The 18584-nt window shown below is 39.4% G+C and overlaps 2 protein-coding genes across 7 annotated transcripts in view; one reads left to right on the forward strand and one right to left on the reverse strand.

Annotated features, from left to right (window-relative positions):
* The window catches only part of LOC129770509 (protein kinase C-binding protein NELL1-like), a 309088-nt gene that overhangs the window by 221836 nt on the left and 68668 nt on the right, over positions 1–18584 (forward strand). The gene's annotated exons all lie outside the window — the stretch shown is intronic.
* LOC129770510 (UDP-glucuronosyltransferase 2A3-like) lies at positions 4472–6440 on the reverse strand. 2 transcript variants are annotated; one of them, XM_055773400.1, is made up of 3 exons: positions 6094–6440; positions 4813–5970; positions 4472–4751 (listed from the first exon to the last, which is right to left on the reverse strand). In XM_055773400.1, exons 1-3 carry the CDS (start codon positions 6210–6212, stop codon positions 4478–4480), a joined length of 1551 nt encoding a protein of 516 aa, XP_055629375.1. In that variant the 5' UTR covers positions 6213–6440; the 3' UTR covers positions 4472–4477. The 2 variants fall into 2 exon arrangements, with proteins under 2 accessions (XP_055629375.1, XP_055629376.1); XM_055773401.1 differs by having other exon boundaries at positions 4813–5866; positions 6017–6231.

Below are 18584 nucleotides of genomic sequence, written 5' to 3' on the forward strand. Positions count from 1 at the left end.
GTAACCGAAATAAGAATTTCTCCAGCACAAACTGTATATTCCGTTAGTTGCCAGTATCCCAGTCCTTCCGTAGATTGTCCCGGTTCTGCCTGCGTGAAAAGGTATGTAAAATGTAATATGAAATGCGTGTAAAGTGCAAAATAATAAAAGGGGGGACGCACCCCGATGTAGTGAAAGCGCCACACGTTCTGATATTGAATGATTTTCATATAAAAAAAAGCCATTTTTTTGCTCGTCTCTTTACACACAAATGCCCCGAAAGTACATAAGGAAGTCGTCGCGGTTGCAATGGATGTTGGATAAGCTGAATATGGCTAAAGCAACAGTGGATAACGGCATGTGCATCAGGACAGCATCAGTTAGTTCTGGAATTCATAGAACCACCAACAAATCAAAGGCAATAAATCTCCGACGATGAAGCTCGGATCCATTGATCCAGTTTAATTTGATATTTTTTTTACGATTTTTTTGAAAACTCTGCAGGTGGAATATAGATTGCCTTTTCAGAAGTTTGTCTGTAGTTTATGAACAACCCTAAACATTTAGTACCTTAGACAACACTGTTTCTGTTATTTTTACTAGACTAAATTGTTTGGAAATAATATCGCTCCGTTTACCCCGCGGGTGGTCATTCTTACCCCGCCAGCAAAATAAAAAGTTTTTTTTTATCATTTCAAAAATTAATGAAAAAACTCATGTTCACATAACGTAAATACATGTCGTAATTTTTTTGGTTGGTGTCCTGCGTTAGACATCCGACCTTCTGGTCACTTAATTCATGATGAAGGCGGCAACTTCCGGCTGGCAATTCGTACTGTATTGCGTCATTGCGTTCACCGCAAGCCCCGAAGAAATTAACAGCAACGTGGATATTCCCTTCTCCCTGATCGGCCCAATAGCCTGTTCATGTGCTGATGACCGATCAAATAAAATTTAAAAAAACTCCCTGATTGTCAGTCACAAAAGGTCCTTCTCCCGAAACTTGATGCGGTAGATATATTCAACGTCATCGTTAACATCGGTTAAAAATGTCTCTTTTCTTCGCCATCTGACTGGTTGCTCCAGCCTGAGGGCATCCGTATACTAGCACATAGGATTTGACAGCGTCAAACATGTCCGGGTCGCAAATGCAATTTGCGACCACTGTCACTCGCGAGAACTGCCAAACTCTCAAGCTGGTGTAAAACAAGGCACTTAACATACTACCAGGTGGGTCAAAACGTGAAGTGGTTTTCTGCAGCCATTTAAAAAATACACAAAAGTAAATTAAGACGATTGAGCACAATTTGTGGAATATACTGATACTTTATGAAATACTCATTGCTATATTCATTATATTCATTACGTTTTACGCTGCAAGCGTTTCATTTATTGTCTTTGCGTTGAAGGCACCATAATGATTTGCGCCATTTGGAAAACGAAATTAAGGACGAAATTAACACACTTCTAGAACAAAAAATAATGAATGAAAATTTACTTTTCTGTATTCAATATGTATTCTATGTAATAGAGTAATACGTTTCCTCGAAAATTGTGAAATAATATGAAACTGAAATTGTGTTTGATGCTGATTTTATATTATAATGGTGAGTTTTTGTGATTATTGTGTTGTAAAATATTTGGAAATATACAACCAAATGGCTAAGTAAGCGTCAGGACTACGTGTTTTAAGTAATCGAATAACTTAAAAATCTACATACTATTTATAAGATTTCAAAACTACTTATAAGAATTCATTCAAACCCTTTTATTTCACTTAAATTCTTTCAATTTCTTAAGTTGGTTTACATTATAATATAATACTACATTTCAAGTGATCAACCTAGGGTTCTACGTTTTATATTATCATTCAGACCCTTGTGATCATCATGATCATTACATTTCACATAAATTTTTTTTTCAAAAAACAATTCTTTTTTTAGTTAGCGAATGGGCGCACCTTGTTCCATAGATTTGCCTTGAGTTCGCCGAGTAATTTGATAGGTTTGGCAATGACAGCTAAATTTGTAGCACATCTTGACTCGCGGATCATATCCCCTTGCCCGGGGCTTGGGTTGCTCCGATCACCCGGCTCGAGGTGCGGAACGATGAGGTCACCTTGCTCTTGGCATACGTTACCGTAAGTTACCATCAACCAAATCATCAATTGGTCCGAGTTTGGCAGATAATTGTTTCACAGGTTCGACAGGTTCCGTCCCATCCAAGGCGCTTATATCAATGTATAACAGGTGAAGCAACATCATCGCTTCAATAAGAAGGGGATTACGGTTTGTGGAGCGGGGGTTGTTTGTTTTGTTATTGCTAGGATACGCCATTTTTGCATTTGCACATGCGAGAGTAGTGGAAATGAGAATGAAATTCTACAAAATTATCTCTTCTTTTTCACATAAATCCGCGAAAGCTGAACATAGTAGACATCGTTCGAATATTCGTCGTAGCAGTTTGTAGAGAGCCGCCTGCAGCGTCCTGATGCTGTTTGTAAACAATACCGACAGCAATTCCATTATGGCTGAAAGTGCATTTCATATGATTGTTTCACCTGGTATATATAGAGGCGCCTTGGTCCCATCTAAATACTAAAAGATAATTTTGACAGTTGACAATTCATTGCAACCGCTCTGCGGCCGTTTTGGAAGCGTATTGTTATTTTGTAAACAAAAAACGATACGTGAAAAAGTCACTTTATAGAAGTAAACTTGATCTCTTTCCACTTCGTTTTATTTTGTCGCTGATCTTCATACTTCTTATTACTCGCTGACATTGTTTATAAACAGTTCTTTTCGGTCGAAATATGCTTTCTCCGATCATAACTAACGTGTCGGTTAGCAAAAAATTGTGTTAGTCAAGAAAATCTTTGAAATAACAAAGAAAAATCGATTTCTCATTTCTTCCCGATATTGTTGCCCACTACACCTATACACACCAAGATAAAAACAATATGTACGTAAAATATTCTAATACCTGAAAATTGTAGCTTTATAATGATATACATCCCATCGATATGCGTTGATTTTCCGCGAAGTTACAGCAAGTCAAAAATCATTTAAAATTTCCGACATCGCAATCTGTTCCTCTATTTCTTTTGTCGAGTGTATATCGAAAATGGTCAGTCTTAGGACAATAAACTTTGTATAGTTTTTCATGCCGAATTGCGTGTAGAATCGGTTTATTGCGTTACTCTTCTTGTAAAGCTAAAATTTCACAAAATACTGAAATTTCATAAAGTTTCAAAAATTCGTGTCCCCATTTAAGAAAGTTTACCACGACACCACTGTACATTAAACTAGAAGGGCTTTCTCATAAAAATAATATACAAAAAATATAGAAGGGGGACTGTTTTTAGATATAAATGTTTTTAATATTAAATTCAATTTTTAAGTACGATTTTATAACAGTGCATTTGATAGATTATTTTTCCTAAATAGTTCATTGATTTTCCAACAATTTTGTCGAACATCACCTTTTAATCAGACATCTGCATTCTGAGATACGATTTTTTTCAAAGAAACACCAACGATTTCGATTACGCCCTTTTCAAAAATCAGTCTTGATTGAAATTGGTCATATGATAAATCAAAATTGTGTTTTTGGGAAGCTTCCATCATAACTACCGAGTTTTTAAAAATATCGGAGAAGGTCGGGTCAGCGGCCGGCTGATTTGGCGTGGAATTTTGTTTGCTAGAAGGAGCATCTATTCGTTCGGCATTTTTGATGGGTCAAATTCACGTACATTTCGTAATCAATCCAACTGTAATTGATCACTTTCTATTTTTTTATCCGAGTTCAATTTTGCGAGAAAGAACAAAACACCGTGATTCTGCATACTATTTCAATTATGTGAGTAATGTTCGTGTACGTGAATATAGCTCACCTGTAGTATATATCAAACCTCGTTGAGTCCACAACTTCTTCAGTCATTTCCTTTCCGTGTGTTCCTTGACACAATTGGATTCGTGTTACCCGATATACGATCATCAGCACCATCTTGCGATAAATAGTCGATACCTTTGAAACAAACCATAATTTTGAAATTTACGTGGAGCAGCGTCATTGATCGAACCTCCTACCTCCACCCGTAAAAGTTTATGAATCATAGTAGCGAGAATTATCATCAGGTCACGTAAAAAGAATAATGAAATGGCCATACTTTACGTTACGTTCTAGGGAGACCACAACACTGTAATCAGATTACTCACTTATTTTTTCATAAAGGAAGAAAACACCTTAGTCCTACGCGGATGTTTCTCGACGAACTTCTAGTGAGAAACTTTAACGAGATCTAATGATATATGATGTTGAACAAGATCATTTATGTTCTCCGTTTTTCCGTTTCAAGGAGACGATTATCCGACATTTTTTAAGCTTAGTTGCTGCAAGGTAGAGTTAACTGTGTCTGAAATTTGAATTTTTTGGGAATGGTGTATTGACACAGTATCATGAATCGCTGTATTGTATTAACGACACAATCAAATTTATTTCACTCTATTTTATATTTATGCACTCCCAGACAACAACGATTAAATAACAGTAAAACTAAACCTGAACCGGTGGCAATGCAGCCAACGAGTAGAGTAACCACATCGAACGAGTACTTCTCGAGGAGCCCGTGGGAATTTAATGACCGGTGCCATAAGTCACGAGTTTCCGCGTTCCTGAGGATCCACTCGATTGACCAAGTTGCTCTGTCCAAGGGTGACTCCTGCTGGTCACGAACTATTTTCGAAAGATGCATCGCGTTCTCCTTATAAGAACTGTAATCAATTGAATGTTATGGTATTACAGCATTCCATGGTTGGGTGCAGATTGCATTACCTCTGAGTTGAAATCATTTCCCCGATACAGTCCTGCAGCTGTTGTGCGGTCAGTTCCGGCAAAGATAAACGCCTCGCAACACCTCTTTCTACCATCTGATTCACATTTCCAAACTGATCGCCATAGATTGGCATCCCAATCAGGGGCACTCCGTGCCATGCGGCTTCCTGGACACTCAGCAATCCCCCGTGGGTGATGAGGAGTCGCAACTTTGGATGCGACAACAGGTCATTCTGTGGAAACCACGACGAGGTGACAACATTCGTCGGAAGGATCAACCCATCAAATTCGTACTTCCAGAGGAATGTTAGCAATGGGAGATTCCCCATAGCGGTTATTATTTCACGAAGGATGTCTGTATCAAGGCGGTCACTCCGAACGTTGGTTCCAAGCGAAAAGAGTATCACTCCGTTTGTGGACTTTTCAACAATGTCGAATAAATCTTGTGGCAGCTTCTTGCTCGATTTGATGTGGAGGAACCCGGCTTGGATTATGTTGGCATGTTTCGGCTCCGGAGGCTCAAGTATTGGGCTAGAGTTGAGTATTACCAGTACGGTATGCTTTTCTAGAGATGAGACGGACTTGGTTTGATTGAGTTGACTCTTGATGAGGGCATCTAATCGTGGATGGTATATAAACTCCTTGAAGAGTAATTCCCAAAACGCAAGTAGAAAATTGAACACCCGTTGATAGAAGTTCATCGGACCGTCTATATCATTTACTTGATTTGGGATAAACCCGGGAAAGACTAATGATCCCAATGACGTGGTAGTCGTGGCTAATCGGTTATACGCCGATGCAAGAACCAACGGTGGATAGTTGAATTGTGATAGCAGTGTTAGCAAACACGGCCCAGCCAAATGATCGTGAACAGTCAGATGGAATTGAAATCCGTTGGGATAGTTGAGCAAATCCTGGAATCCTTTACTACTGATGGCTCGTTCACATACGAAGTATTCCAGCTCAAAGAATGATATATGGGCTTCAAACAAATTCATTCGACCCAACGCAACATAGTCCTCCTCCTCCGCGGCCAGATTATCAATTACGCCATCTAATTGAATAAGATGTACTCCTCTAATGAATCCGTGTTTGTACAAATTCAACACCGTCACATTATGTCCAATCTCGGCTAGTCTTTCAAACACCTGTTCACTCCTGCAAATATAAGTTCACCAAAAACAGCAATATGAGCGTAACTCACCCCAACATCGTACTAATCCTCAACAAATTGCCACCGTGACGATTCAGAAACAGAGTAAGGTACGCAAAATTTCCCACCATAAGAAATGACTTGGCGATGCGACACTGCTGATGTATAATATGTTCGCACTGGAGCAAGTCTGTACCAGCTGACCGATGACGGTAATCACCACCGACAGGACTGTCACGCTTCCCATAATGCGGGACGGTTTCCTTGCGCAAACAGCACGAGACTGCCGCAGAATAGCACAGTGTACCTCAGACGACGACCAAAACCTTCCGACGGACTAAAAATAACACCCAATGTCACCCAATTGACCGCCGCCACCATGTGTCTTGTTCAGATTCCAGTGGAGCGCTTGGAGCGCATCACCTCTTTGGCTTACCCTCCCAAGTATGGATTAAATTGATTCAAATTGTTATCTCGTTGACTGCTCAACCAACAACACTCACAACCCAGACGCTCACCGGTGGCCCGAGCGGCGTTTATCAAAATGCAGCAAATTCAATAATAACAATAAAAATAAATTCCACTCAATCCGCGTCCCTCTAGCGATCGTGCCGAGATTATGGCGATCATCATAATGCTGCTATTATCATCATCACGGTAGCCACACGTAATAATGACGTGACGACTCTGCCCTCTCTCGGATTGTTCACAATGATGTGTGATGTTACTTTAATACGACCAAATTGGCCGTTTCTGTCAACGAAGTGATTTATGGTCGAAAACAGTATGGACTGCTTGCTGTTTGTTTACTGCATTGGCATCCGTAAAGAAAACATCCATATATCGGAATGGCTGGCTGTTGTGAGACGAGATTATGCTTTTTTTTTGTCAGAGATGCTCTGAGAACGTGACCGGCTTGCGCAAGAGGAAGCAGCACACGTTTGGTGTAAATTATTATGCCACAGCAAACAACTTTTCCAACAAGATGAGTGAATTCATGACTTTATTAAAAGTTCTAGGGTCGTTAAATCATTCAACGGCAAATCAAGAAGGCAAATATTTTTGAGATAACTATTCCATCGGAGCTCGGCTCTCCCTACAAATTGTCACTCTATATACATTACTAAAATAAATCATTCACTCCGGTTTAAATTCAATTCTCTCCAATAATTTACACAACCATTTGAATTCCATTAAACGCGGTGACATTTTGGATGATGTGACCGTCCCCCACGCCTGGCATTTTTGACTATAAATCAGTCCATTCAATTTCCGGAAAATGATGCCTCAATAAGCCGGACCAAAGATTACCACAGTGATCACTGGTGACCTGAAATGTGAACATAAAGCCAGTGATGCCAGCGATGTTTGGGACACTGAACAAAGCTATGAAACTATGAAACCGAAGTAGGATTGTAGCCGTTTCCGAGTGACGAGACAGCCGTAAGGTTGAAAGTCACTATAATATAGTCAGCCAAATTAGGATTGTAACGACAGTAACGACGATTGCTCATAACGAATCTTATGCAGGACGCGCCATCTCTAGCTTAAAAATGGTTTGTATGTATACGTGCAGACATCTCTTTCTGTTTTTTTTTTTAATTTCATTTAGGATTGTGCCAAAAAAAAGTCCATACGATGACAATGGGGATCGAACCAAGCTGGCTGGAATGCAAAGCTATTTTGCACGACCACGCTATCCACAAGGCTAATGATGCTTCAGCAGTTGTTCAGCAAATACGTGATAATATTGCACCTGATTATAAAATGAAGTTGGGAAGTGTTTTCTAAGAGTAAAAAAGGAGCGCATGAAGGAGAACAATATCTATCTTGGTCTGGGCTGTGTATGTGGCAAATTATGCGGAAAGCTTATTTGTCTTTTATTTCGCTCGCTCGTACTAATCTTATATTGCTGTACCATGTATATTATACAAATGCTTCTCAGTATTTGTGAATCATGACATTTTCGTGCTCCCGTGGCCGAGTGGTTAGCGTCATAACTAACATGCCGGGTGTTCGGGTTCGATTTCCGTTCTGGTCGGGGGAATTTTTCGTCAAAGAAATTTCCTCCGACTTGCACTGTGATCACGCGTTTTCTAGAGCTTGCCACTCAGAATGCATTCAAGGCGTGTTATTTGGCATAGAAATCTCAACTAAGTACTAATAAAAATGACGCAAGTAATACTACGTTGAGACGGCGAAGTTCCTCTAGGAACATTAGTGCCATTGAAGAAGAAGAAGAAGACATTTTCTGTTATGTTATGTCTCATTTAATGTCATAAATCAGGATGACAAAACATGAGCTAAAAATCAATTTTTGGTGTAGTTGCTCTCTGTGATTGACCTGAACCAACCAAATTGCACAAAGAACACACAGAATGATGCTTGGGACTAACCAATCATTCTCGTTGTGCAATTTTTGGTGATTCGAGCTTTAAATGGCCAATAACGACGCCGGCCACGTCCTTACAGTCACCAGGGGAAGGGAAGGAATGTTAGTATGTTATTCGCCGCCGAAGGCCAGAAGAGTCGCGTGGTTCCCTAGCGTTTATCATGGAAGGTGTAGCTGTTAATGGGAAACGGTAAGAATCAGGATTCACTGCGGCAAGTGATGTGATTCTAAAAACGTGAACTCTCAACTATTCGGCGAAATGAGATTTACATAGATATTTTTCCTGACCTGGAAGATCATAAAAAAACTCCTTTAAAAACTCTCGATCTATATATTTTTATTCAATCGCGGAGATCAAGGTTATTTTTGGCATCCTGAGAAACCCTTTTAGTATTCTTTTATATATTCTTAACCTGAGAAGGTCACCGACGAAATTCTTTCAAACTCGCTAAAAATGATTATGTATTTCGATGTTCGTCACTTGTATTATCTTTCAAAATAGTTTTCAATCGCGACGATCGAGGTTATTTTTTAGGTCTCCGAGAGACTACTTTAACATTACTCAAATCGGCGATATATTTTGCAACCTGGTCACCTAAGAAATTCCTTTAAAATCAATTGAACCGACGATATGTCTTGATATTTGTCACTGGTATTATATTTCAAAAAAATCCAGCGGTTTTCTTCGAGCAAGCTAAGAAGGTCACAGATAAAATTCTTTCAGAATCTGTCGAGCCGATGATAAATTTTGCTATCCATCACGCGTACTACATTTTACATTTTACATGTTAACATATTTTTCAATCGCCACACCTAAGGATATTTTGGGCAACCTGAGAAGATCGTCAAGAAATTCTTTAGCATTTTTCGAATCAACGATATATTCGATATATGAGAAAGTCACCGAGGAATCCCCTTTAAAAGTGGCCGATCGATGGCATATTTCAATACTCATCACTTGTATTATGTTTCAACATATGTTCCAATAAAGACGGTAAAGTTTATCTTTCAGCAACATGAGGAGGCCGAGAAAACTCTTGTAAAATTCAGTTAATCGACGAAATATTATTCAACCGGAGAAGGTTAACGAGAAAATCCATCTGTAATTGCTCGAATTGACAATGTGTTTCATGATTCATTACTCGTATTATGTTTTAATATTATTTGATCGCAGTGGCTGAGATTATCTCTGGTCAACCTGAAAAGGTCACCGATGTAACTCTTTACAAGGCAGCGAAAAAAAAAATTCTATTTCCGGAACCACGAGAACGCGTATATGAAATAAAACTGACGGTATTTAAGATTACCTTTAGGTATCCTGAGAAGGGGAACCTGTAATTTTAATTAAACTGGCTATAACTATTATTAATACACGTACTCTTTATCGACCAAGAGAACTCCCCAAAACGGACCGGCTATATATTCCGTTTTTCAAGGTGTGTAATCTTTGATCACCCCAATCTTTGGGAAACCTGAAAAGGTAACCGAGAGAACTTCTCTAAAACCATTCGACTCGGCGATACAATCCGTTATTCCTTACATACCCTTGCCTGATTCAATAACTGTACAGTATTTTAACGCGCGACTACGTAGTTGTTGTAAATTGCTTGCTTGTAAAGTTTCATCTAAAATCTAACGCCTTAACGCTATCAAATCTACTGGGCTAATTTTTTTTATAAGGCGCTCTCACAGTTCTTTCAATCGTACTGACGTACGTATCATCACTAGCACGCCAGCAGCATAAAACACAGAATACTTCTTGCTCTAACCTACCACAATTTTTCTCACAACTTTTTGAATATTTTTCCTACGACCGCCTAGAATTCATGACGTAATCGCGAAATTCATGCAGCTGACTCTGCAACACCTTGGTTGTGGTTAATCTTTTCGCTTATAAATTATTCTAACTTCTCTCTTTCTTCCATACATATAGGTCGGACTCGATTATATATTATCGCAATTTCACTTTCAACGTTAATTTTCGAATCCAATGCATAAGCGAATCACAAAAAGCTATTTTTCTATTAATGTTTGACATTCATACATTAATGAAAAAATTGTTTCTTGAGATTCGATTATGTATAGGATTTGAAATAATTGTTGAAAAAAAAATAGTCGACTATATATAACACGTTCACTGAACATGCGTTATTTTATCTGCACACTATTACGTTCGCATCAAAAATTAGTATTGACGTAAAAACTATTTCATATAAATGTTACTGTTTTCTGTTTTCTGATTAAGTAAGGGTGCCATCACTGGAAGTGGTAGTCCTACGTCAAGATACACATGTTTTAAGGATAATCTGAGCAAAGGTGTTGGACAATAAACCAATACCAATAAACGTTGGTTTCCATTCAAGTCTGTTATCGATTTACGAATGATAGCAGAGCCGGCGACCTCTGTCTTGTGTTTTTTTTTAATTTAAAAAATTTCAGCACATTCGCGTTTCCTCACGTACCGTTCTGAATCATATTTCGGACTGAAGAATCACGGGAGAAATTTAAATATTGATGAACGGGTAAATTCTACGTGCTCACGCTGAGCAAACATCAAACACAAACGATAATGAGTAGTGTTGTTAGATTTTTGAGGATTATGTTATATTTCAATGTAGTTCTCATGTGAAATGATAGTGAAACCCAGTAATTACACTAAAGAAGCAATTGTGATATTAATTTGATAGTTATATCATCAGTGCATTACGCATTTCAAGATATTAGATATTAGTGTCCGAAATATGATTCGTAATAGATGACACCAATCAAAGATCAATTGACTTTTTGAATTTAATAAAAATCTGTCGAACCGTTTCCGAACCTAAAAACGAGAGATAACTTTAGCGGATCGTTTGCATTGTGAAGTTTCTCCTTCTTTCTGATGATTTCAGTAGCTCAACTTCTCTACTATCCCTCAAGCCTTTGTGATGAGTTTGCTTCAATTATTGCCCTCAAATCATCGCCCTAGGATAATTTTAGTCGACCAATACGGGATTGAGTTTTAAGATTAACACTTCCAGGGTACACACTACAGTCCATTGCTATTTTGGCATTAAACTATAAACCATAGCATTTTTAATCAAGAATTTTGCCGAATCGAAAAAAAAATTAAAATTTGAAATTTTCAAAAGCGAGTATTATCTAGCACCCCTTTGATCTGGCCACACTGTGCATCACCAGAGACAATTCTTATATCCGCCGAACCCCGTCTGCTAGCTCAGCCATCAATACGGTCTCTCCGAAACATGTAAATGCATTCACGAGGATTGCAGCCAATTTGCTCTAAGTGGCGCTACAGTCCATCGCACCTCTCCTCTGCCACCGTTGTTTGAAGCGCCATACCACCCCCATTCTGGGTCTGGGGGGGGGGGGGACTAGTAGCCCATATTAGTTACCACAAACTGTTCCCATCTCAGAACAATTTATCACTGTCACTAATAAACGAATTTGCATATTGCATGCCTGTCGGCCAACCACCCACCCCACCAATGGTATCACTCCTCTAGTGCACTTCTGTGTGTGGTAAGTGAAAACGCAGCGCCGCGGTCAACAGCACCCTGAAAGGCAAAACTGCAACGCAGCGCGAATTTGATTAACGCCGCTTTTTAGCCGATGAAGGACATATGGCTTGTCAGATGTAATCCCATCAATCGAGTGTTGTGCGCTGAATCGGTGTTGTTCAATTAAGACTAGTTATTGCTGAAATGGTTTTCTCATTCTGACAATAGCTTAACACGTTAAGCCCCACGTCGGTCCCTGGGGACTGACACTGAATTTTACGTCTTTTTTGTGGCAATCTCACCGGACCGACAGTAGAATTTTCGTTCGAAGAGTGTCGGCATTGGAAACGACAACAACCAAGCTACAAATAGATATTTAGAAAAGTTCACCATCGATTCGTTGGGACCGACGTGGGCCAGACGAAAAGCCCACTGTCGGTCCCCTATTTTGGCCGGGGCTCAACGTGTTAAGGGGGACCCCTGTCTGGAAGGTCAGAAAATAATATATTTTCGTGGATTTTTTTCGGAGGTTACGAATAAAGTGAAGTGTTCGTGTATTTTGGTTATTGTTTAAGGTATATTTGAAGATGTATTTTCCAGTTTTTGAGTGCACGAATAATGATTATGACGCTGTTGACAGCTGGATGCGTAGATGCTATCTGAAAAACGGTACCGGTATCGGTTCTGAAGCAACGGGATATCGTAGAACAAATTCCAATGAATATTTCGAAACTTTAGGACAATATCTAAAGCGGCCATTTTTGTTGGTGGTGATTTTTGAAAAATCGAGGAAATGAGATTTCAAAAAACGGCTATGATAATTCATTTTTACATGCTGATAAAAAAAATTCAGCCAAATCGGTCAAGTAGATCCTGAGATATCGATACCACCAGTTGGAATAACATGGTTTAGAGACAAACGCGTTTTAAAATTCGTACAGCAATACCATTTCCCTTGAGGTTTATGAAGTCTCTAACTGGCTAACTGGCTCTTTTGGCTCTAACTTTCCAACGAAATCAAATATTGAAAAATCCTTTTAGGACAACATTTCTGAGGGCATAAGCTTCCCAAAAATGCAAAAAAAAATCATTTTTTTCCATTTTCCAGACCGGGGTCCCCCCTTAACACTTTGCGGGCCACTTACAAGATTTCTCGTACCGTACCGTACCGTTCCGCGTCCCATCCGTTGCGGAACGCTCACGAGATTTCTTGTTTTCGTGTTCCTTCTTTACGGACTTGTGTGAAATTAGCGGATCAAAATGTTTTTGTTGCGTGCAAGTTTCTGTTCAACGTCTTGCTAGATTTAATGAATAATGAATTATTTCAATTGAAATAAACTAATGGGTTATCAAGTAACAACCTTCAAAATCATTCTCATTAGATAGAGAATTGAATCATTCATCTTTCCACATAATCCATTTTTTTCTTGATCGTGACAGAGTTATAGACTGAAACTGCAGGGGTCAATACAGTAAAACCTGTTTTTGTACGGTTTTTTTTTGTGCGAATTTTTTTTGTGCTATTTTTTTGTGCGTTTTTTTTGTGCGATTTTTTTGTGCGGTATATTAATAGAAGTATATTTGACGAAGTAATCGTCCATTTAGTTTTTTTCAATGGTTTGTATGCATATCAGTGCGAAAAAAGCATATTTGCGTCTCAATTATCCACTTCTGAAATCATTCCCTTCCTCCCATCAAATGCTCTAAGTTTTTCTAAATTTTTGCATGACATGATATCTAACAGCATCACGGTTCGGCATGCAATTAGAAGCACAAAACAGCCACGCGCTACCGAAAAGGCAAACTGTCCCATCGCAAAGTAGGGAAACAAAAGGAAATTGAATGGTGAACGGCGTGGATTTGAGCTATTTTCTTGGGGGAAACTTTTTTTATGCGGTCCCTATCTACCGCACAATTTTTTTGACGTAGGACTACGTCTAACCGGAAGATATAGGGGGTGAAATGGAAATCTAGGCACTGAACAAGTAGGAAAAAATGCAAGATTTGAAACGCTTATAACTCGAGCATTTCTCAACAGATCGCAAAGGTTTTTGCATCAATTGATAGGAAATATATCTACGCATCTACCATAACGAATAACATTTCATGTTTCTTGAGATAAATAATTGAATAATTGTGAAATATCAAGCATTGTCAAAATGCACTATGTGCCCATTTTTGATTGGTCCATTTTGTGCTCCTCAAATCGTACCGACCAAAACGGGCAACCAGAGCAGCAGCGAAATTGAATGAAGCACGATTGGAAAGGAAAAAGAAAAAAATGAACGAAACATTGGTCGCAGTCTCACACATGCGTAATTCTCGAGCCAGCCAGTCAGCTTAAAAATCCCCGCTCCGCTGCCGTAACGATCATTCTCATTAAAACCGTACACCACATCGGTTCGCATCACAACACATCAACAAACCAACCCAAGCAGTCATGTCTGGACATGGTAAAGGAGGAAAAGTAAAGGGAAAGGCAAAATCCCGCTCGAACCGTGTTGATCTGGAGTTCCCCGCAAGGGTAGCTAGGCCGAGCGCGTTAGTACCAGTGCACCAATCCACCTAGCCGGCGTTATATAGTTTCGGCCGCCGAAGTGATCGAGTTGGCTGGTAAAGCTGCTCGCGACGATAAGAAAAACCGCATTCAGAACAGAACACATCAAGACAACAACAGGCAGTTGCAGCGAGTGGCGGGTGGCAAACGCAATCGCAAAACGGCAGCAGGTAGCAGAAGAAAAAAGTTTGTTCTTTATACAAACTGCTTTGGTGGCAAATCCAGAACAAGGCGGCATCGAGGGCGTTCGAAATGTTTTTTTTTTCAAAACCACGAGTACTAAGTTTTCTAAATTGGAACCATTCCATAAAACAAGGCGCTTTTCAGGGCCATTAAACCTTCCAAAAAAGAGTTTAGGAAATACAGTTCAATGCTTTCTAAAACAATATCCAAAATAATAATAAAACACAAATTGATTTTTCCATAATTTGTTTGCCAGGATATGATGAGTATGTGAATTTGGCAGTTGTTCTGAGCTTATTGAATTCTTAAATTACTTCCAGATTGAAAGTACAATAATTTACACTTATCTCGACATTTAGCTAATTGGACGGAACTGTAATGCGACATATTTAGTTGGACATTTTTGTAAACATAGAGTTCGGGGTCCAAATTATGACCTCACATTGAAAGTCGACACTGTACCACTGTCATTGCAAATGTTCAATTACAGGTTAAAATTACCTCCAATCCGATACTGAGTGGTGGTAATGCAACGTGCCATTGAATGTAATTTACTGTAAAATATGCCACAGGCTGGATGGGAAGAAATTTTCCAACTGTGAAAGCTGTGGCGAGTGGCAAATGCAATCACTAAACAGAAAGGTTTAGCCGAACAAGATGGGGATATCGAGTGATTACAAAACAATAAACTCTTTAGATTGAAGATAATTTTGTGATCCTGAAAAAGACCCTCTTTAGCCTGCATGTGAATCCAACGAGCGAACAAATCGTAATGAATGTATTTTTTTGCCATCGCTCCCTTTTAACGCTCATTCGTTCGTCTCGTTGGACTCGCCCCTCTGGCTGAGTCTGCCGATTTGTCTCTATCCTGTGAGTGTGTACCGCTAGCGTATAAAACACGCGGACCCCAAAAAAATGTCTTATTTTCTTTCAAACCGTTAACCCGTGTGGTTGTACGGCATCGGCATCGTGGACGTAACAAAGGAGGACAAGTTAAGGGAAAGGCAAAGTCTCAATCGAACCGTGCAGGTCTCCAGATCCCTGTTGGTCGCATTCACTGATTGCTCCGCAAGGGTAACTAGGCCGAACGGATTGGTGCCGGAGCACCAGTTTACCTAACAGCGGTTATAGAGTTTCGGCCGTCGGAGTGCTCGAGTTGGCTTGCAAATCTGCTCACGACAATCAGAAAACCCGCATCAACAACAGAGCAGCTTCGGTTCGGCGCTCATCAAGGCAACAATTAGTTTCAGTGAGTGGCAAAGTGTTTCTCCGGCACGTCGCATTCAATGTAATTTACTGAACAACATGTCACAAGCTGGATGGGAAGAAATTTTCCAACTGTGAAAGCTGTGGCGAGTGGCAAACGCAATAGCTAAACAGGAAGGTTTAACCGAACAAGATGGGAATATCGAGTGATAACAAAAACACAACACCAAAGGTTCTTTTCAGAACCATCAACATATTCATAAAGAGTAAACAGTAAACTTATCCATTTTTCAGGTAGATAGGTAGGTATTCACGTAGGAGAAGAAAATAAAACAATATATTTAAAATATATATTTAACAAAAGCTGTCCCCTTTGTATAGTCCTACGTCACTCCGGTTATGTCCCCGACATTACCCACCCGTCTTTTTTTTTTCAAAATGTGTACCGAACATATTGATCCATGTTCACGTTTCAATCTATAACTTTTGTCTGTCAATCAATCAATCAATTTATTTCAACTGAAATAATTCATTATTCATTAAATCCAGCAAGACGTTCAACAGAAACTTGCACGCAACAAAAACTTTTATCCGCTAACTTCACACATAGAGGCGAATGAACTGCAAAGTTAAAAGCCTCTTAAAAACTTGCAAGCAAAGCAAGCAACTCCACACAAGTCAAAACGTGCGGTCCCAGGCGTATAACCTAAAAAAAATTAGAAATTACCATTATTAAAAGATTCTTATTCCGAGAATATATCGTGTATTGAAAAATTTCAGTCTTTCATTAGTGCCTATTTGTGAAATATTTCAATCAAACATACAGGGTTTTCCAACTTTAAATTCCAAAAGTAAATTGAAATAAAACACACTTAGAATTAGAATTTCGATGAAACTTTTATTTCAAATTAAAGTTTGGTTTATGCCATTATGTGTGAAATACAACATCATTCAAATGTCCACCTAGGGCTTCCTCGCACACCTTGATCCGGAACAGGTAATTTTCGATGACTTTTCGGCACATATGGGGCGGTATCTTGGTCATAACTTCACGAATGTTGTCTTTCAAATGTTCAAGAGTTTGCGGAGAGTTGGCATAGACACGGTCTTTCGCATAACCCCACAAAAAAAAAGTCTAGCGGGTTCAAATCGCATGATCTGGACGGCCAATTGGCATCACCAAAACGCGAAATTATGCGTCCCTCAAATTTCGTTCGCAATATGGCCATGTTTGGTCTTGTTGTGTGGCAGGTGGCGCCGTCCTGCTGAAACCACATGTCATCCGTATCCATATCTTCAATTTGTGGCAAAAAAAAATCGATTAACATGCGGCCATAGCGCTCACCATTCACAGTTACCGTCTCGCCGTTCTCATTTTCAAAGAAATACGGCCCGATGACTCCACCAGACCATAATGCGCACCAAACAATGACTTTTGGCGGATGCAATGGCCTCTCAACAATCACGTGTGGATTTTCTGAGCCCCATATACGGAAATTTTGAGTGTTCACATAGCCACCGAGCTCGAAATGTGCATCATCGCTGAAGAAAATTTGATGCGAAAATTCAGCATTTTGCTGCTGTCGTTCGTTCACCCAATCGACGTATGCCCGACGCATTCCATGGTCACCACGCTCTAATTTTTGTACCAGTTGGACTTTATATGGATGTAGGTGCAAGTCCAAATGCAAAATTCGCCACAATGATGTGTTTGACAAGCCCAATTGCTGAGCACGCCGTGGAATCGAAACATTCGGGTCATCCTCCACACTGGCAGCAACAGCAGCAATATTTTCGGCCGAACGCACATTACGATGATGCACAGGTTTCACAATATCCGCTACGGATCCAGTTTGTTCGAATTTACGCACTACAATAGCGACTGTGTGCTCTGTAGGCCGTCAATGACGACCAAAATCCGTCCGTAATGCTCGAAAAACATTTGCCGGTTTTTCATCATTTTTATAGTATAATTTAACAAAATTAACACGTTGTGCGATGCTAAAACGATCCATATTGTAAAATGGCAGACATTCAACTAACGATATGACGCTTTGGTTGACAGCTATGTCAAACGGTTGTCAGCGCAGGGCTGTATTCTTTCGGAAGCCCGAAATGGAAAACCCTGTATATTCATATATTTCTGAAACAAAAACTTGTGTACAAATAGCGTGTATTTGTGTATTGAAGTGTTTTCTCAAGCGGTAATCGAGCTATATTTTAGAAGACAGACATTATGGACATAACAGAGAATTTCTGTCATCATGAGTGCTTATAATATTCATGCAATATTTGAATGCCAAACAAAAACGTTCGTTATTCCCCATTAAAAATTAAAAAGTATTCCACCAGTTTATTCTTTTGAAAGAAAAAACCACTTCCAGATTGAAACAGTTATGAAACAGCTGTTGAAGCTTAATAGCGATAATTTATATCCGCTCGAATTGAGTAGCAACGAAGTTGCCTCTATTGCCCTAGACCGATGGATTTGGACGTGAAACATTGCACTAATAAAATTCAAATTACTGCGAAGCTGCTTCTGTATTGGGTGAGAACAGAAAACAACTAATAAACTGCATGTAGTTATTTATCTCTCAATGCTCACTACGCCTCCGCAACTATCTGATCAGACGACCTGCGAACGACAGTTACAATTAATACAAATTTACGAAGAAAAGTCACTAGAGCGGTTGTCTGTGTAAATATAAGTTTAAATAACCTATGGCATTAAGTTAGCAAATTAAGAGCCGTCTCTGAAAGCGATGAACAACATCAAATATC

The sequence above is a fragment of the Toxorhynchites rutilus genome, chromosome 2 (genome assembly GCF_029784135.1).
Source record: "Toxorhynchites rutilus septentrionalis strain SRP chromosome 2, ASM2978413v1, whole genome shotgun sequence".
NCBI classification, from domain to species: Eukaryota; Metazoa; Arthropoda; class Insecta; order Diptera; family Culicidae; genus Toxorhynchites; species Toxorhynchites rutilus.